Consider the following 21,630-nt stretch of genomic DNA (forward strand, 5'->3'; position numbering starts at 1 on the left):
AAGCTTAAACAGTTACTATTTTATTGTTACAGGGTAAACTTAGCTGTTAAATGCTACTACTGTGTTACAGATAACACAGACACTACAAAGGACAGGACAGAAATTACACTAATAAGTCACTTACAGGTACCATGAAACCCTTTGGTTCTCTGAGCTCTTATTAAATGCATGCAAAATAGACACATAGCAGGTATATATTCTCACCCCTGCGTTCCAGACTTGGCGTGGCCAGCGTCTTTCTCTCAATCCCTCGGGAAGAAGTAGGGCGAGGTTGGGCGTCCCACAGACCTCGGGAGACAATCAATACCTGCCAGCAGGTATAAATGATTGGAGCTCAAATGGGGTGGGCTGCTGAACCTCTTTTATACCCCTTGGGTCATGTAGGCTTCTTCCTGGTTTCAAGTGGCCAATTAGGAAAAATGGCTTTGAACACCAAGTTTCCCACGAAGGGTGCAAAGCATAATTTACACCTGGGAAAAATGCAGACAATGGGCACCTCTGGTATGTGATGGGCGAAGATTCCTCTCCTGGGACAGTGCAGGCGTGTCAATTACTGGTACTAGCCATCAGGGCGACGGGAGGCCCCAGGTCGTCAGCTAGCCCATTTACTGTCTGGTTTCTGTTTATGGTAGAGTCAGGGACAGGCAGCACACCTGAGTTCCCAGGGCATCAAAGGCTGACTGCCTTTCTCTTGCTCTCTGGGTTGGGGGGGAACAAGATGGGGTTTGTATCTGGCTACAACTAGTTCTTATCTCTCAGCAGAAACTACACATGAACCCCTTCAGTGAAATATTGAGAAGATGGTTTGACATGGGGGCCATATGTCTATCTAGGCATGTCTATGTCATATTCCTTCCAAAGAATTTCTGAGGAGGATGAGGCACCATTCTTCTAAAGTTTAATAGTATCATCCAGTTGGGTTGGATGGGATCATCCTTATGCAAACTAAGAATCTATCCTTTCTAGTAATTTGGGGCTTGGAAAATCAATGCATCAAAAAATAAAATAGACAGACAGTCCATGGGTATTTTGAGACATCTGAGATCATGGGTTAAACCCACAGATATGATCTCAACCATCCTGTGAAGTCCCAAGTGAAATCATTAACAAATGCAAAATTAGCAAAAAGATGGAACAGAAACACTAGGCAAACAAATTATATATCCACTCAGCCATATAAAGATAAGAACTGTTCTTAATCTACAAACAAAAGCTTATAACTTTAAATCAAGAATAAGAACATAAGAATGACCATACTAGGTCAGACCAAAAGTCCATCTAGCCCAGTATCCTGTCTGCCGACAGCGATCAATGCCAGGTGCCCCAGAGGGGGTTGACCAAAGACAATGATCAAGCGATTTGTTTCCTCCCATCCATCTCCAGCCTTCGACAAACAGAGTCCAGTGGCACCATTCCTTACCCCTGGCTAATAGATTTTTATGGACCTAACCTCCATGAATTTATCTAGTTCTTTTTTAAACTCTGTTATAGTTCTAGCCTTCACAGCCTCCTCTGGCAAGGAGTTCCACAGGTTGACTGTGTGCTGTGTGAAGAACTTTATTTTATTTGTTTTAAACCTGCTACCCATTAATTTCTTTTGGTGTCCTCTAGTTCTTATATTATGGGAACAAGTAAATAACTTTTCTTTATTTACCCTCTCCACACCACTCATGATTTTATATACCGCTATCATATCTCCCCTCAGCCTTCTCTTTTCTAAACTGAAAAGTTCCAGTCTCTTTAGCCTCTCTTCATATGGGACCCGTTCCAAACCCCTAATCATTTTAGTTGCCCTTTTCTGAACCTTTTCTAATACCAAAATATCTTTGAGGTGAGGCGATCACATCCGTACACAGTAGTCAAGAATGGATGACTAATGTGCTTTACTTCAAATGGCAATTTATTCAGGGAAGTCCTGTGAAGCTCAGATTGCATGATCAGAACCGTCCTTTCTGGCCTCATAATTATGAGCATCCTTTTCATATTTGGTACTCATCAGCTCAAGACTGAACAGCATTTTTGATGCACAGAATTGGGGTGAAAGGTCAGATGTAATCTTGGTTAGGGCCAAAAGTCCTTTCTTCCCAAATTTGCCGTGCTGGGACTCAGGATTTTATATAAAAGCCTATCTGCCTAACAAATGATACTACCAGATTAATTTGTAAATTTCCCTTACTGAAGCAAGCAACAGCTAGAGCAAACCCACAGTATTTCAGGCATTCCTCTCATGTTTGTCTAAAAATAGATTCATATGTTTTTTAATTAAATTGCAAAGGCACATAGTCAAAAACTTGAACCAGTTTTTTAGTTATAAAGAAAATATGCTGAAAATAGCCATATTGCTAATCACAATTTTATAACATGTCATTTTTTTGAAATATTGCTTATTTTCTACACCTAAACAAGCTACAGAAAAAGACTCCAAAGGAAGTGTCTGAATTATGCTAACTTCACATAACTGGAGATCTAAGACATGAAGCAAAAGATAGTAAAAGTTGTCAACAAGATTTGCATAGTTATCTTCAACAGAAGATGAATATTGATGTCTTTTTCTATTATTTCTGTTCTTTCAGCATTAATCTAAAACACTTTTTTTCTCCAATATATGTAAAATGTATGTGGGAAGTTTTAAGAATGCACCAATTTTTGTCTTTAAACACTATGGCTGTGTCTAGACTGGCAAGTTTTTCCGCAAAATCATCTGCTTTTGTGGAAAAACTTGCCAGCTGTCTACACTGGCTACTTGAATTTCCGCAAGAACACTGACGATCTCATGTAAGATCGTCAGTGTTCTTGCGGAAATACTGTGCTGCTCCAGTTTGGGCAAAAGCCCTCTTGCACAAATCATTTGCGCAAGAGGGCCAGTATAGACAGCATAGTACTGTTTTCCGCAAAAAAGCCCCGATTGCGAAAATGGTGATCGGGGCTTTTTTGTGGAAAAGCGCGTCTAGATTGGCCACGGACGCTTTTCCGCAAAAAGTGCTTTTGCGGAAAAGCGTCCTACCAATCTAGATGCGCTTTTCCGAAAATGCTTTTAACGGAAAACTTTTCCGTTAAAAGCATTTCCAGAAAATCATGCCAGTGTAGACGTAGCCTATAGTTATTTTTAAGTTTCAGTAAAATACAGGTTCTTCTCATGTCCCCTCCAAACAGGGCAATGTACGACCATGACTTTCATTCTGTCATTGCACGAGGGCTCCTGTCAGGATGATACAGGCAGTCCCCGACTTACGCGGATCCGACTTATGTCGGATCCGCACTTACGAATGGGGCTTTCTCGCCCCGGAGCTCACAGGCAGCGGTCAGCCACCTGGACCTCCGGGGCGAGAAAAGCTGCTCCTGGTGCCCCTGGTCTGCTGGGGACCATCTCCAGCAGACCAGGGGCATCGGGAGCAAAGACGCAGCCCCGGCGGGTTTGCTCGCAGTGCCCCTGGTCTGCTGGAGATGGAGCAAATCCTCAGAAGCGGGGGACCCTGCCGCTGCTGCAGGTTTGCTCCCAGTTCCCCTGGTCTGCTGGGGACCGTCTCCAACAAACCAGGGGCACCGGGAGCAAAGCGGTCCTGTGCCAGAGCAAAGCCTCAGAGGCGAGGCACCCCCCGCTACCGCTTTGCTCCCTGTGTCCCTGGTCTGCTGGCGGGGGCACAGCTAGTGTGCCCCCCCCAGCAGACCAGGCTTTTGTTGTGGACCCTGGGGCAGAGCAGCTGGGGCGCTGCCGGTTGTTCCCGCAGCGCCGCTCTGGGCACTACTGGACCAACCCGGCAGCACCCCAGCTGCTTTGCCCCAGGCGTCCTGATTCAGCCGCTGCTGGTCAGTTTCAGCAGCGGCTGAATCAGGACTCCTGGGGCAGAGCAGCTGGGGTGCTGCTGGGTTGGCCCAGTAGCTCCGAGGAGCGGTGCTACTGGAGCAACCCAGCAGCACCCCAGCTGCTCTGCCCCAGACGTCCCCAAGTCAGCCGCTGCTGAAACTGACCAGCGCTGACTACAGGAAGCCCAAGGCACAGTTGCTCTGCCCCGGGCTTCCTGGAATCAGCTGCTGATCAGTTTCAGCAGCAGCTGACTTCGGGTTCTTAAGTTGAATCTGTATGTAAGTCAGAACTGGCGGTCAGTTTCAGCAGCGGCTGAATCTGGACACCAGTTCCGACTTACATACAGATTCAACTTAAGAACAAACCTACAGTCCCTATCTTGTACGTAACCTGGGGACTGCCTGTATGTCTATAGATCTCTCAAAAGTAAGCGAGTTACTTTGCGTTAGTGAATTTATCCTGAGCATTTCCCTGTTGTCCTCTACCTACTATTGATCTGCCTATTGTAGACATGACTGTGCTTCTGTCAGATCTGCAGTTGCCCTAAAGCTAGTCAGCATTCAACCAATGGTTATCTCTCCATCTTCCGGGGAGAGATTTGTGTGTGTTGCTGATACAGTGTCATGTTTCATCTTGTAAACCGAATGTCTTTCCCCTCCTTGAACATACACAGAATTTCATCCCAACCCTAATAAATTCTGAGACACAGTTATGTGTGTGTGTTTAGAGAAAAGGTCAAAATAGTTCAGTCAGATACATGGTGCCATGAAAGATTAATCATAACTTTAAACACAAAGCCTGCCTTAAGCATGTCTTAGGCAAGTAGCACATATCAGTATTGCAAAACAGTTCACTGAGTTTAGCTCACAGATATATTCAGTACCAAACAACACATTGTAACAATGTAACAACTCTGCTAAATGAAGTGAAGTAAATCAAAGAATTATATGAATAACCACCAGCTTGCAGCCATATCAACTAATGACACGTACTACACTATTGCTTGACTATGTCTTATTTCTGATAGAGTTTATCAGTGTGTAGTGTTCCCTCTCACATGAATAGGATTACATATTGGCGCAATGGTTCACTGTCTCTATTTGCTTCTTCAAAAAGGGTATGAATACTTCAGTGATGATATATAACCAGCATGCTGAAAGGTAAGCGCTTAACACATTTCTGAGCGCTGATATAAGGAGCATGATGGGTATGTTATGAAGCCACTGGATCACCCCTTTAGTGAAAAGGCCAAGACTGACTTCACTAACAATGAGGCCCTTATCAAATGTGAGGATCTGGTTTTAAAAAAGAAGCATCAAAAGAAGCAGGGAGAGAAAAAAGAACCAAAAGAAGAAAAGAAGGAAGTGAAGAACAATATAAAAACTATGGACAACCTATCTTTTTTGGGGGAATGGGGGAGGGGGGGTTAAAAATGATGTTGCTATCCAACAACTTTCAGCAATCTAGGAAGTGCCAACGCCTGCAACCTAAATTGGTTTCTGAATTCTGGACGAGATTTTCTAAAAGTTGGCAATATTTGGTTTTCTTTTGAGTTAGAATAATAAAATGATCCCATACACAATTAAATTATATAATGAAAAAAAATTAATTCTGCTTACACCATCTACCAAGCAACTGCTCAAACCAAATATTAACGCCCCACTCTGGGCCTATACTTCAAACATCTTAGCTCTCCTCATAGAGCAGATAAAACAGTGGGCCCCAGGATTCAATAAATCTAGGCATTCAAGAATCCTAGGGCCCTCACAGAGAATGTCCTGCCAGCCACCCTATCTGTATTATATTGAGAGGGATAAAACATCAATGCCTTTTTGTGTACCAAGCATATAAATATATGTCAAAAGAAGGCATTAAGGGGTACTGGAGTTTAATTTCCTCCATCTGTCACTGATAAGTGTGAGATCATGGACAGGTTGTGTCACCTCTGTGTGTCAGTTTAGAAGATGAAGATAACAACACATTCCTACTTCTTATCAATCTTTTATTAATGAAGGTCTATAAAGGCAGAGCTGTCTGGTCTAGGATGAATTGGACTGGCCACCATAGGACCAACGCTTTGGGGGGCTCCACAGTAACTGACCCATGGCTGGGAGGGAATTATGTGATTATGGGGCCTGGTGCAGGGCAGCAGCAAGGGTCGTCGTCCCCCGCACACACACACACATTCATCATGCAGGTGGCAGGAGCTGGTGTGGCTTTGTAGCTCTGCTCCACTCCGTCCCGCTGTGCCGCCCTCTCCCGGCCTGTTGCGCTTGGCTTCTCAGCAGTGGTGGGAAGCATAGTGTTCCAGCCCCAGCATGCTCTGCTTCCCACCACCGTGGAGAAGTGGGGTGCAGTGGGCGGGGGAGGTGGCTATCAGAGTAGAGCAGGATACTGGGCTGCTCTGGCTCCCACCACCCACGTAGTGAGTGAGGGGAGGGAGGTGACCCCTATTACCACTGCATTAGGCTCCCAATAATTCCCCAAGCCACATTGCTTGGGGGAAGGGGAAGAGGAAGGGGGATGGGATAGGGCTTGGGAAAAGGTGGAGTGTGCCTGTGGTAGGGGATTTGTCCTGTGCCCAGGGCACTGGGGGGAGTTGCCACAGGCCCCGCACCTCCCTGAGGACAGCCCTGAGATCTCAGTGGAAAGACTGTCAAAGTGCAAATTTTTCTTAAAAATACATACAGGTGAGTCTAAATTAAAAAGTGAGAGTCAGATCAACCCACTTGCTTATAATCATGCTGATCATTAGAAGACAGACAAAGTTTGCTTACAGAAGGCCACTTGGGAGTGGGCAGTCTTGTTTTGGGAATGTGAAGAGTTTCTAGCAGCACAAATTATACCATTCTCTTGTCTGTCTAGCATATTCAGCAGAGGATGTGTATGTGGTGTGGGGAGATGAAGCCATACTCTGTTATGCCCTCCATCCTGTGGAGTCTTCCCACCGGCTTGTCTATCTTTCTCAGTGGACACAATCATAACAACAGTAATTGCAGCAGACACCCACACACACACCAGCAAATAAATTAAACAGAAAGAGAGAGACAGTGAGAGAAATCTAGCCCGTCTTTGTTTAGAAAGTCTCCAGCAATGAAAACAAAAGAATAAAAACTTGGAAAGGTTGAGTGACGACAATGAATTCAAATGTTCTCACAAGTGCATTTGAAAACCTCATTTAGTCTCTGGTAAAACATCAGGAAACAGACAAGGAAACTCCTTTAAATACTCTCTTTCAATTAAAAACAAAATCCCACAACCTAGATGTATTTTTGCCTCCATCCTAATTTAACATTGTATTTTGTGAAGTGAAACTGAATATGTCAGGCTAGATCCGCAGCTGATGTAAATCTGCACAGCTCTCCTGAAGTCGTTGGGGCTAGGCCAGTTTAAACCAGCTGAGGATCTGGCTTGCCTACATCTTGTTTAGTGACCGAAGTTAACTCGTCCAAGCAGCTCTGTGTCATGCAGGCTATGGTTAGAATCCAGTTCTCGCAAACTGGGTGCTACTTCAGACTTATCAGTAAACATACTGATAACAAGATGACTTGATTTTTCCAAGTGCTGACATAAAGGCACACCTGAAACAGGAGTCCAAACTTTCGAAGTAGGGGTGTATCCCATTTTACTTTCAGAGAAAAAACACAAACTGAAAGTGAATTAAGTGCCTTTAAAGATATCTCAGTTCTTTCCAAATGCAGTGCAGCAACTTTATTGTGTGCATAATACACTTATTAAAATTAGCACAATGTTTTCAAGGCAACGTGACTATGTGGGTCAGCCACTCCTAAAGTAGTCTTCTTGGGCTTTTGACTGCCCTGCAGAAAGCATGTGCTTAGCAAATTAATGTGTCAGTGCAAATTTCCACCTAATTCAGGGCTAATACACTTTGGATTTACCAAGAACAGTAATAATTATTACAAACCAAAGAATCATTTATCTGCTTAATACACATATACCAAGATTTCATGAGAGCAGAAAGTTAAGTGTACTCCTATAGATAAACTGCAGAAGGGAACTGTTGGGTTTACAAACACAGCAACATTTACAGATTATTTTATTTTGTTGACTTTGTAGATTACACCAAGTCAATTTGCACAGTAACCATTGGTTTGTGGATAAAATTTTTGTGCTTCTTTTAATTAGATAGAATCTGCTTCTTGTCAAATTATGTCAGTAGACATAGAGACTTAAGTTGGTTGTTTTATGGAATGGATTAGTTCCAGGGGTGTTCTGATTTTCTTTTTGAGAACCTTTCCTCTTTGGAGGCAATGGATTCAAAAGACAAGCAATAAGATATGCAGTCTTTTACCTTTAGGTCACTGATTTAAATACAACCCATCTTGGATGTCATTAAGAACTGTGAGTACTGGTGTACTGTTGGCCTGCATGTAAATATTGTGAGTTTCAATCTTCCTGTTGGACAACCATTCACATCACAAATTCACAATCACAGTATAGTGGGACTCTTTGGTACCTTCGCTGGGAAACTCAGCAGAGCCACCAAAGTTAGAATGGGACTTGAGACTGTCCACGTTTCGATTATTTTTTTCTGCTTAAATTAAATCATGAGCAAAAAAAAAAAAAAAAAAAAAAAGAATCCATCAAACAACCAAAGATATTGTGCACACCCACGGAGAATGCATGCTAAAAATGTTTTAAAACTTGTAGGGCCAAATTGTGTATTGTGCATGTTAGGAGATGTAGCACAAAAGGAATGCTAGCAGAAAGGGTCAGGGTGTGCGTAGGGTGCAGGAGTTAGGGCTGGGGATGCATGAATCAAGGTTGTGGTGTATGAGGAGGGGCTCAGAGCAGAGGATTGAGTTAAAATAATGAAGTAGATGAAGCTGACAAAGATGATAAAAAGCCAAATGTTTAAAGAGGTTGTCTGCTGCCTACTTAGTATAAATGCATTTAAACATGACTTTCTTTTTCTAGCTACTGTTTGTTTTACAGCTGCTTAATTTCATTTTCCTTTTGTAAATGTTCACTCTTGAATATAATTCTTATTTAAATACTAACCCAGTGGCTCTCAACTTTTCCAGAGTACTGTGCCCCTTTCCAAGGTCTGATTTGTTTTGCATCCCACCCCGTTCCAAGTTTCACCTCACTTAAAACTACTTGCTTACAAAATCAAATATAAAAATACAGAATTGTCATAGCCCACTAGTACTAAAAATATTTTCTCAATGTTATTATAAAGTTAATGAATTGGAATATAAGTATTGTACTTACAGAAGTTAGTACATAGAGCCGTATAAAAAGCCAGTGTATGGAATTTTAGTTTGCAGTAACTTCACTAGTGCTTTTCATGTAGCCTGTTGTCAAACTAGGCACATATCTAGATGAGTTGGTGCACTCCTTGGAAGACCTCTTCATATCACCAGGGGTGTATGCATGCCCATAATTGAGAATAACTGTACTGATCTATGATTAGTAAAAAAGAAATCATATGTAAGCTGTTGTGTTTGACCAACAGCACCCCCTTTAGCCACGTGGAGCATTGCACCTGAGTTCATTCAGTCTTGCCAGCCTGCTCACAACACTAACAGCCACCAGATTGCTCTGCTTCCCAGCTCTTTCATCCTCCCAATTGCTGCAAGGTGGCCAATCAGCTTTGGTTGGCACTACCTTTATGAACCCGTTGGCTGCTGGCCAGCATGGGGCATATACACCCCCCTCCACACATGCTAATAATTATCCTTTCTTTTTATAAAATGTAAATAATTGTGTTTTACATTTTTGGAGTTAAAATAATGCATGTAACTTGTTTACTGGGTTTTTTTTGTGTGTTTTGTAGTTAGCTATAAGAAGGCTGAGTCTGTTAGGGAGGTTATGGAAATCATAGATGCTGGGACTTTCATGACCTCTGTAGTGGCTGGTGCAGCTGACCCCAGGACCTCTCCAGCTGCACAGCCTCACCAGCCCCTGCTGGGGCAGTCCTGGCCTGCCCCACAGAGCAGCAGCAGCTATCCCAGGCCATGCCTTTCCCCAGCAGCAGCAGAGCCCTGGGCTGTGCACCCCCTCTAGCAGCAGCAGTAGTGGTCCTAGGCCACCCTGTTCCCAGGAGTAACAGTGGAGGTCCTGGGCCACCCACTCCCAGGTAGGATTGCCAGGTGTTTGGTTTTCAAACAGAACATCTGGTTAAAAGAGACCCTGGTGGCCAGTGCTTACTTGAAGACCTGGACCACATCATGGCCAGATTTGCTGCCCTGGGCTTCCCCAACTGCTGGGAGCGGTGATAGATGGAACCCATATCCCTATCCCTGCCCCCAACCACTGTGCCGCCTGGTACATAAATAGAAAAGGATATTTCTCCAACTGCAAGCCTTGGTTGACCACCATGGACAGTTCAGTGACATTTTCATTGGCCGACTGGGGAGGGCGCATGATGCCCACATGTTCAGAAACTCCAGCCTCTACCAGAAGCTGGAGGCTGGCACATTCTTCCCCCAGCGCAACATCCGGGTTGGGGATGTGAAGTTGCCACTGTGCATTGTGGGGGATGCAGCCTACCCCCTCATGCCGTGGCTGATGAAGCCATACACCAGCTACCTGGATCCAAGCAGGGACTGTTTCAATGCCCGCCTGGGCAGAGCCCACACTCAGACTGAATGCGCCTTTGCACACTTGAAGGCATGGTTCAAGTGCCTCCTGACCCACCTTGATGTGGGGGAGCACAACATCCCCCAGGCAGTTGTGGGAAGGGAAGGGGGAAGCCTTTCTTCCAGGGTGCGGGGCAGAGGCCGGCCGAGAGGGAAGGGCCTTTGAGCAGCCATGCATAGCTGCCATCCGCCAGGTCCATCAAGGCCTTGAAGAAGGGGTGGGGCATGGGTGTTTGGGTTTTTTTTTTGTGATCAGATAGTTATCAACTCTACCCCTATGAGCAGCATTGGGGGTCCTGGATCATCACAGTCCCTAGCATCAGCTGCACTCTGGAGCCCATCCTGCCTTGGATCTACCCTCCAGAGCAGCAGTTACACCCCCAAATCAGCCAGGACATCTAAAATTTAGTCAGTGGTATTTACAGTATAAATCATGGATAGAGCATGGGGCTGTGAATTTTTATTTACTGCCCATGACCTGTCCATGACTTTTATTAAAAATACCCATGACTAAATCTTAGCTTTAGGTACAAGTCTCTAGAAACCCACTGAAAAATATCGTCTTACTTTTTATTACTGTTTTAATAAATTAGTGCTTTAAATAGTTGATCATTTTTGAGATTATCTGCATATTTGACCAATGTTTGACTGGTCAATTGACCAATCATTTATGGATGGTCAAATGCGCAACCTTGGTCAAGCAGTTTTCTCCTCATTGCCTGGTGCCAAAAGGGGGTCATTAAAAGCACATTATTGACAGTTTCTCTACTTTCAGTTCCAGTACCTGGCATCATAACACACGGTAGCCAGGAGAAGTAATTGCTGGGGAAGTCCTTCTCAGCCTTTGTAACCAAGGGATAGAGCATCTGACTGAATCTTCAGATAATTTAGCTGCCAATCTCTAAAAGGTTGCTACTGAATCTTGGTGAACTGCAATTTTCAGAGCTCATAACGCTGCCAAGATATAGTTGATTTTTATAAGGACAATAAAAAGCATATCCTTGACACCAACACATATGGGTGCTAGAATTTCTCAATGAAGTGGCTGTACCAATTTTTTAATATGAGCAAAACAAAATAGTCCACAGAAACAGCAAAACCACTTTATCTAAAAATTTCCAAAAAAAATCATCCTGAGACAGACACCTGGCTTGGAAAATTTCAACCCAAATAGCTAATGCTTTGCAAAATTATTAGCAAATAGTCTTATAAAGGAAAATGTTATGCAAACTCATTTAGAAGCATCACTAACAGTTCTGCTTATATTCAAAGAAAGTATGTCAGTTTTGTCGGTTTAGTAATGTGATTCTAGACTATGTCTACAGTGTGTTCTTTTTCTGCTTTTTTTCCGGAAGAGGCTATTCCAACATTTGGCCCATCTAAATGGGGCCAAATGTGGGAAAAACCTCCTCTTTTGGAAGATTCTTTATTCCTCATAAAATGAGGAATACAGGGCTTCCGAAAGAACACACCCGCTTTTTCTAAAACTGTTCTGAAAAAGCGGAAGCGTTCCCTGGATGCAGCAGAGTATTAAAACTCTAGTGTAGACATAGCCCTAGTATATAGCAGTGTAGCTCTGATGCTGACTTCCTCTGGGGTCTTGGGCAAAACTTCACTAACTTAAGCTTCTGTCTCCATTTTATAGGCATTTCTATAAAATGTGGCATACTACTACTTACCTACACTTACTCTCGGATGTCATGCCATAGAACCGTTCTGTCATATTGGACAAATCAGTTCACCTCTCTGTGTCACTGTTACCTATGTGTTTAGATTGAAAAGTCTTCAAAGTCTATGTGTTTGTATAGTACCTACCAAAAAATTATCTTCACTGAGGTCTCTACAAACTACAATACGAATAAAAAGTTAAATATCTAGTCCAAGTTCTTCTCTGCTTTGTATTTTCCTGTCTTCTTAGTCTGACCTTAATAAACTCTTCTGAGTAGGATCTGTATTCATTCTGTGTCTACTGCGTGGTTGAACCGTCAGGGCTTACTAAAAAGTAGTAGCATGGGCTGACAGTGCCCTTTACTTCTGGAGAGGACCCAGCTCTGGTGATCTGGCTAAGAAGTAGCTGAGAAAGTGTGCCAGCTCCATGGCATCATCGCTTTCCACTTTTCCTTGACCCAGCGGAAGCTCTCCATGGATTAAGGAAGGGGCTGTAGGCAGAAGGAGGATTGCAATCTGTAGGTGGAAAGGAACATAGCCAGAGGCATGGCTGCTCTCCATCACTCCCACCCCAACTGAGGATCCCAGAACAAAATAATGTTGATTTTGTTAACATTCTATTACTTGCTGTTAACTTAAATTGATTGGCGTCCAGGGAGGGGGGGTTGTGTGAAGGTAGAAGACCACCAAGAAGGGTAGAAGATGATTCTGTCATCTTTGGATCTCCCAGGATTTGGGGATTTAAGAGTCCGGTTCTTGTTCTGCAGGGGCTAGATAGTTAGATTCTGCACTGTGAAAGAACGTGTTGGAAATGCAGTGTGTAGAAACTCCCAGAAATTCCTGTCTTGTTTTGTGCGTATGTATGTATTCAGTTTTTTTTAATGGAACAATTTGTCCTCTTAACATTGAACATGAAAAGTGCTATGTAACTGCAAAATTTTAATCATAATTATAATTATCAAGCCTGAAAAAAAATTGTGTCAAATGAAAAAAGAATAACTTTTTTAGACAAGTAAACAATGTAACTAGACAAATCAATGCAAATGAAAATATCCAGCTTTTGTTCCATGCCACAGAATACTCTAGTCAGGTCTTCTTTTTATAATGAGGAAGAATCTGGATATTTAGTGTGCAAAACTGGAATCAGTGAGTTTGGCCCCTAGTGGCATTTTCAACCTTTGCTGGTAAAAAAGAATAAACAAGAAAAAAAATGAACAAACATTCCTTAGAGTACCCCTTGAGCATAATTATATTTATAATTCCCCAGAGCCTTTTTTTCATTTTGCTGTCATTTTAGAAAATATTTAAAGGTCTTTCTCCTCTCTTTGCCTCACCTCTTTCTTTGGGGTTCTATCAGTTCCAGCTACTCTACCTTATCTCCAAGGTGATTTAGATCTATCTGAAAGAGCTAGAATGAATTAGCTACCGGACATGGGGACTGCAAAATGAGCCAAGATGGAAGGATCTTAACAGATCCCAAATACAGATGCACAGGATTTGCAACAAATAAATTCCACTCTTTCAGATAGACAAATACAAGGCAATAAGGCAAAAGAAGCCATTTTTTCTTCATAAGTCAAATTTACATGGCGAGGTTTTCCTTAAGTAACATCTGGATATTTAGACAAAAAGTCCAGGATGACTAAGGATGGACAAATGCATGATTGATACCTTAATTATTCCCCTGAAGTACATTATTGTACTAGACAACTAACATTTTCCCCATACTGACCCCAAATACTCTAACAAAATGTCCTTCCAGATGGGAGTATGAGATGGCAGATGTTCTTACACAATATTTCACTCATCTTTCCCAAACAGTTTTGCCAATTTATTTTGGTTCAAAAGTGTAAACAGAAGTTAGTCCAATGAGGAGATTGTTCATTTAATAGGAAAATGGTGTCAGATAATTTCAGAGTTCTTTTATATTACAACTTTGGATAGGGCTGAGTCTAAAACATGGTCAACTTCTCAAGAGTTTATGGAAAAGGGTTGGTCAAAATACAACACCTTGTAAGTCCAACACAACGTACAAGCTGTGTCTATCCCTAAATCACCATTCCAGGCTGCTTTTGGTTTTAGTGATTTCCGCTAGTATGGGAAGATGAAGGACCCAGAAAACATGGTCCCAAGAACTGGAGATGCCTGGCTGGATGCAGCTGATCTGAAATAGACATGCTGATAGGTCTTCACATAGGTTTCTTTACTTGTTTGCACTGATGACAGTACCGTATGGAAAGTGCCACCTTGCTTTATTGGTGCTGAAGCAGAGTTTGCTGGGTCCCACAGACAACAGTGCAGTGCAGCACACTGGGACTTGGCACCCCCATAAGCCACTTGGCTCAGACTGTGGCAGGAAGGGAGCAGCCACCTCAATGCTGCTTTGCTTGGTGGGCAAGGAAGCAGGGCATGCTGGGACCTGGTGGTCTACTCTTCCCCACAGCAGCTCTAGGAAATCACCTCACCTGTGGGCAGCACTTCAGGCTACAAACCAAACCCCTCTGCCACCAACCTAGGGTTCCCAGATGATTTCAAAAAAACACCAGATGCACCTGATTTCAGATGGGGGGAGGGGGGTAAAAAGGCTGGCGGGAAGCAGGGCTGACCGGGAGGAGGTTGCGGGGAGTAAGGATGGCGGGGGGGGGGGGGGAGGAGAACTAGATGGCACGGATTGGAGCTGGCTGGGAAAGGGTCACAGGGAGCAGGGCTGGCCAGGGGAGATAGGGGGAAGGAACAGGTTGGCAGGAAGCAGGGCTGACTGGGAGGGGGTTGGGAGGAGCAGGGCTGGCCAGGGGAGATAGGGGGAAGGAACAGACTGGCAGGAAAGCAGGGCTGAGTGGGAAGGGTTGGGAGGAGCAGGGCTGGCCAGGGGGGAACCAGCTGGCAGGGAGTGGGGCTGGCTGGGAGGAGGAGGGAAACCAGCCGGCGGTGAGCAGGTCTGGCCCTGAGCAGGTCTGGCCCGGGCACACACAGATGCTGGGGTGTGGCCCGTCCCACACACGGTCCCGGTGAGGTGCACGGGAGAGTCTGGCCCCAGGGATTCCTGCATAGTTGCTTACTGCCTGGATGGCAGACACACTCACGCAACAGGAGCGCGTCTACCAGCCAGGCAGTGCGCAGCTAGGTACTGATACTCCTAATAGCAATAGAACGCACTTCATTAGAAAATACCCCCGTTAGACCTCCGGTATTTTCTCAGTTTGTTTCCCAAACAGAAAGCTCAAATACCGGACAGTCTGGTTCAAATCCCTGCACCTGGCAACCCCACACCCACCCCATCTGACGGGCTTCCAAGCGGCGGAGCAGCCACCGGGCCACACAACCACAGCTAGACCGAGGGGGGACCCCCCCCACACACACAACTAGTAGCCGGGCCAGGTGGGGGAAGGGCTCCGTAGCAGGCTGTGATCACCGGGAAAGGGCCCAAGACAGAGGCGCAAAGAAGAGCCATGGCGTCTTCGTCCCGGCGCGCGCGCGCTTAGGTTAGCGGGAAGCGCACGAGAGGCGGAATCTTACTAACGGTTGGGTGGGTGGTGTCACGAGACAGGCCCCCCCCCCATTGGCTGGGGGCCTCGAGCCCGCCGCCCATTGGCTGCAGCTTCGCTCGGCGGGTAACGGCCGGGGGCTGCCAGGCGCGTGGCTGTCTGAAGCAATGGCCTCGAGTGGCCCCGAGGAAGAGGCGACGGCGGCTGAGCCGGTCTCGGGCGAGAGCTCCCAGGCGTGCACTGCCGGGCCCTCGTCCGGCGCGGGGCCGAGCCGGCGGCCGCTCCTCTCCAGCCAGCGCGAAGAAGAGGCGGAGGCGGACCCGCTGCCGGCGCTGTACGCGTCCCACCTCGGGGCCGTGTCGGGGCGGGACAAGGTGGCTTTGTACTGCGACCGGCTGCTGCGGGGCTGCAAGGTGAGCGGGGCCCGCGGGCGGGGAGCTCCCTGGGGGGCCGCCTGCGCGGGGGGAGATCGGGAAGGGTTGTCAGGGCATCGGAAGAGGCGAGGCGCCCTCGAGGGGCCAGGCCGCCCGGGGAGACGAGCGACAGGGGGCGCGAGCAGCAAGCGGAACGAGGCGCAGGGGTCAGGACGCAAAACAACCCCCCAAGAATGGGGGCAGCTTACGGGGAGCGAGCAGCCAGCGCGCCACGGCGCTAAGTCCCTGGCCGGGGAGAGACACGGGCGGGCAGCCTCAAGGAGCCGCTTCCGCGGGCGAGAGACCCGCAGGGGAGTCACACGGTGCCGGAGAAGCGCTCGGCCTGTGAATGTCTTTCCCCGCGGAACTGCCACGCCCGCCGAGTCTCTGGGGGATTGATCAGCTGGGGCAAGTTCGCAGCGGCCTTGGTGTTTTCTCTGTACAATACAATAAATTGCCCGCCTGTGGGAAAAGGAACAGGCCTTACAGCTAGCCAAGAACCTCCCCCCCCACCTGCCTTGTGTGTCACTCAGCTGGGTTCAGACCTTGACAAAATCTTGAAACCTTGACAGAATTGATCAAAAAGCTATTCAGTGAGCCCTGCTGTTCTGTTTTGAGATACTGTTCTCTTCTTTCTTAATTGCAATGGCTGGCTCTTATAAACTGGAACGCTATTTAAAAATATCCTCTTTCCCGGAAGAGTAGAAGTACAGTCATTCCTCATTTAACACTATAGATATGTTTCAGAAAACGATTGTGTTAAGTGAAAACGTGTTATACGGGGTCAATTTTCCCATTGAAAAGGTGGGGGTTGCGTTTCAAGTGGCGGTGTCTATTGGGACTGGGACATAAGGTTGGGAGAAAGGGCACTGTGTTATAGCAGGGAGGGGAGGTGTTTGGCTCTGGGGAAGGAAAGGGGAGGAGAGGGGAGGGGGATTGGGTTGGGAGTATGGCCCTGTGACGGGTCTGGCAGGACCCGCACTGTATCCGGCGCAGCGAGCGGCAAACTGTCTGCCGCTTTGCAGGGAGGCGGGGGAAGCTCCGTGCAACCGCCGGCAATGGGCGAGCTGGAGAAATCGTGTTATTCCGGGGACAGTCGTGTAATTCAAAAAACGTTCTCTTAAAAAAAAAATTATGCTATCACGAAAACGTGGTAAATGAAGAATTACTGTACAGTGGAGTCCGAATTACTGTACAGTGGTAATCCAACACTCCGCTTTATCCGACCCTGCAGTTCCCGGGGACTCTGTCCCCAGGAGCTGCAGGGTCAGATAAAGCGCGGGCTGAGAGAACGGCCCCGCTTGCTGCCCCGTCACTCTCTAGGAGAAGCTGCTGCTGCTGCCGGGACGCTTCCAGGCAGGAGCGACAGCAGCAGCTGCATCTCCTAGAGAGCAAGGGAACAACTGATGCCGCTCCTGCGTGATGTGCCCCGCAGGAGCGGCATCAGTTGTTCCCTTGCTCTCTAGAAGAAGCTGCTGCTGCTGCTGCTGCCGCTGCCGCTGCCGCTCCTGCCTGGAAGCGTCCCGGCAGCAGCAGCAGCTGCTCCTAGAGAGCAACGGAACAGCTGATGCTGCTCTGCGGGGACTTTGTCCCCAGCAGGAGCGGCATCATCTGTTCCGTTGCTCTCTACAATAGAGTCTGTATCATCAGACATATTCGGTAATCCAACCATGTGTCGGTCCCATTTAGGTCGGATGATAGGGACTCTCCTAAATCTTACAATACAGTAATAAGTATTCCCTGCCACTGGGTTTCACCCTTTTGTTTTTCTTGTAATAAGAGTGCACTTTCTCTTTCCCTATGCCCCATTATTTTCTTTCCTTCTTCTTCTTCTTCCCTATTGTATCCTTTTTATTTTCTGCCCTCAGAGTGATGTATCACATTATTTTATTAATGTGAAGTTATGAATTTATTTTAAATTAAAAGTGTAGTGCCCTTAAGATCAGTGAGATTTTTTTTCTCTTTGTTCATATAATAGGCAGAAGATGCCAATGAAGCAATGAGTAAATACCTTTTGGAAAAACTGAAAATGAAAGAAAAATGGTTTGGAGTTTGGAAGACCAATCCAGAACTTTTCTTCATCAGTTCTGAAGATATCCCAATACCTTTTGTTGGAATACTTGTTGAAGTAATTTTCCTTTTTATTTTTTCATTCTAGTTAGTTGTCATTAAAATAAAACAATGTTTTTAAAGTTTAATAGAAAAATAAGCAAGGTTCATAGCATCTTGCACGTTACTTATGGAATTTTTTCAAATGTTTCTAGGAAGTTTTCAGACACCTGTGTTTTCAGATCTCAATATAGTCATGGGTATTTCACTATTCACGTCCTTCATACTTTTGGAACTAGATGCACTCACTAAACTTTTCAAGTGTGGAAGAGGACAGGGCCGGACCGAGCCATTCCAGTGCCCCAAGCAGACAGTTTAATTGCGCCCTGGGTTGGGGGAGAGCGCATGCCTGGCCCCGCCCGGCACGTGGGGGAGGGCGCACCGAGCTGGCGGCGGCAGGACGCACGTGCCCGGCCCAACCTAGCCTGGCTATTGCCGTTGGTGCGCAGCACGGGGCAGTGGGGGGAAGGACACTGCTGGCTGGTGCTGCGGGGGTTAACGCGGCCCCCACTGCGGGCGGCTGCTGCAGGGGAGCCGCTGGGAGCTGTTGTAGCCCGCGATCTGGGGGCCAGGGGCACGGCGCCTGATGGCAGCTATAAGGGGCGCTGCGTGCCCCTTACAGCTGCCATCAGGCGTCCCTCATAGGTTGGCACCCCAGGCAGCTGCCCAGCTAGCCCATGCCTTAATCTGGCCCTGGAAGAGGGCATTTTTTGAGCTGTGGTAGTCAGTGTAGTGTCCTCTACCATTCTTTATTTCTGAGATTTGTAGAGAAGATAGTTACGTATTTTAACTGATCAATCATTATTTCATTAGGGAAGCTTGGATGGGAGTCTCATAACCAGCTTTTTGAGAGGTAACTGTTGGTATTTACCTGCGGCATGGGATCCTTGTGGACCAGTGGTGGAAAAGATGGACAGAAAGTGGACTTGAGATGCTTTGGTCCACACAGATTTCCTGAATTTGCTCTTCTTGTAGCTTTAAAAAAATACCAAAGTTAATGTTAAAAACAAAGCATTCTTGAGTCTGGAAGTGCCAAAATGAAGGTTGCCTTCACAATCTTAACTTCTGCTCTTGTAAACATTACAGTAGTCTGTAATGATGTGATTACACGCTATATTTTCCCCCACAAGATTCCCATTTCACTGAGGGTACGGCTAAACTGTGGTTTTTTTTTTTGAAGGTATGCAAATCGTGCTCACATTTGCATATCTTCTTCCAATTCTTTTTCCGGAAGAGGATTTTCCAATATTTGGCCCATCTACACGGGGCCAAATGTCGGAAAAAAACCCCTCTTTTGGAAGTCTTCTTATTCTTCATAAAACGAGGTGTACTGGGGGCTTCTGAAAGAGGATTTTTTTCCAACGTTTGGCCCAGTGTAGACAGGCCAAATATCAGAAAATCCTCTTCCGGAAAAAGAATCAGAAGAAGATATGCAAATGCGAACGCAATTTGCATACCTTCTTCAGAAATCTTCCCCCCCCCCCCCCGTATAGCTGTACCTTTACCTTATGTCTAAACTACATCCCTTTTTCGATAAAGGGATGTAAATTAGACATATCGAAATTGTAAATGAAGCCGGGATTTGAATTTCCCACACTTCATTTACATAATGGCAGCCGCGGCTTTTTAAAAAAAATGAGGTTTAAAGGATCTTTCGAAACGGGACATTTCTGTCGAAAGATCCCTGTCTTGACTGTGTTTTTCTTTCCTTTCTCAAAGTGGTTTTTTGGAAGGAAAAAAAAAAAAAGCTGCGGCCGCCATTATGTAAATAAAGCGCAGGAAATTCAAATTCCGGCTTCATTTGCAATTTTGAAGTGTCTAATTTACATCCCTTTTTCGAGAAAAGGGATGTAGTCTAGACACAGCCTTAATGTTCACCAAGCAGGTTGGATATCTTCTAAAAGGACATGGTTAATTTGAGTTCTTCATAATTGACTGAATTGATACAATTATAGCTTTTGATGATGGAGCATCATTTAAATACTATAAGCAAAAAAAATAAAAAAATCTGCACATCTGATGTTTAGAAGGTCTTTTGGATGAGTCCAAGAGCAAAACCACCAAACATACTCAGGGTTACCCCTCTTCCTTTCTGGGCTAAACCCATCTGCTGCTATTAATCTTCAATTTTAGCTTTACACCTTTTTTTAGGACTTGGGAAAGACTATATATGAGGCCTCACTTCTAAATTGGAATCTAGATTGAAAGATTTCTAAGGCTGAAGGGACCACTTTGATATACAGGCAGTCCCCGGGTTACATGGATCCGACTTACATTGGATCCCTACTTACAAACGGGGTGAAGCAACCCCGCACTAGTTGCTTATCCCCAGCAGACCAGAGAAATGTGAAGCTAGCGCCCCCCACAGCAGACCAGGGAGACACGGAGTGGCTTTTCTCAGCAGACACCTCAGCTTGAGGATAAAGGACTGAGGGAAGTGGTGTGTGGGAGAATAAAACTGAGCTCTGGAGAAATGTTTGGCTAGAGTTTCCCCTACAGTATGTACCAGTTCCGACTTACATACAAATTCAACTTAAGAACAAACCTACAGTCCCTATCTTGTACGTAACCCGGGGACTGCCTGTATTCTAGGCTAACACCATCTGGATAACGCAAACCTTAGAACTTCACTTTTTGCAGTATGCAAATGAACACTACAGAATCCAATATTTTATAATTGAATTAGGGCATATGTTTTAGAAAGACATCCAGTCTTTGATTTTAAGATCCCTGTGTAGTTACATAACTTACAGATCATAATTAAGGTGCTCCATAAGGTAAATAGATTGAGCTCTTTCAATTTCTTTGTAAGAGTCCAGACCTTGAATATTTGTTATCTTATCATTGAACTCTCTAATTTTTTCAGAACTAGACACACCATTTCAGTGATAGTCTTGTCAATAGCATAAACTGAGGTAATATCTTTGTTCTGTTTATACATCCAATAATTTTGTTAGCTTTTATTTTGCCTCACATTCAGTTAGTCTGGTGGGGGTCACTGCTGCATTCTTAGTGCTTGTGGCATTGCAGGTTGCCTTCAGTTTTTCCTCTTCCATTTGATCTCTGGATAAGCCACTAACAAAAAGTCCAACCCCTTTTGAGGTATACAAGTCCAAAACAGAACTTTGTTCTAGTTTCAAACTGAGATGAGCTTGTCCTTCCTGAAGGGTCTGTCTTTCCTCTAATGACTCAAGCATTTTGCTCGTACTCTGGGCTCAGCTTTTGCTCTTCCCAGACTCCTTTTGTCCTTTCCCTCAGCTTTTTTTGAGTAGGGATGTCAGCATGTAGGCAACTATATAATTAACACATAAGCCTGGGTTCATTGGTTAATCCTGTTGACCATATGCATTCCCTCCCCTCCCCCCATATCAGATAGAGAAGCAGCAGCATAGAGGGTGAGGGGATCAGGTGCGAACTGATACACACAGGGAGCCGGAAAAGCCGGCTCTCCGTGTGTGTTGGCTCCGCAGACCCACCTCTCCCCCTACTTAGAGCTGGGGGCAGGCAGGAGCTGACTTAAAAGCTGGCTCCCCCACGCATTGGTT

The 21,630-nt window shown here is 45.5% G+C and overlaps 1 protein-coding gene across 1 annotated transcript in view; it reads left to right on the forward strand.

Moving 5' to 3' along the window:
• Positions 1 to 15,715: 15,715 nt before the first annotated feature.
• The window catches only part of SHCBP1L (SHC binding and spindle associated 1 like), a 44,272-nt gene continuing 38,357 nt past the window's right edge, over positions 15,716 to 21,630 (forward strand). Inside the window, exons 1-2 of the mRNA XM_075936787.2 lie at positions 15,716 to 15,976; positions 17,955 to 18,104. Coding sequence (XP_075792902.2) covers positions 15,731 to 15,976; positions 17,955 to 18,104 — 396 coding nt within the window. The 5' untranslated portion in view covers positions 15,716 to 15,730. The remainder of the gene's footprint in view (positions 15,977 to 17,954; positions 18,105 to 21,630) is intronic.

Source organism: Pelodiscus sinensis, chromosome 9, assembly GCF_052426305.1.
Source record: "Pelodiscus sinensis isolate ZL-2025 chromosome 9, ASM5242630v1, whole genome shotgun sequence".
Classification (NCBI taxonomy): domain Eukaryota; kingdom Metazoa; phylum Chordata; order Testudines; family Trionychidae; genus Pelodiscus; species Pelodiscus sinensis.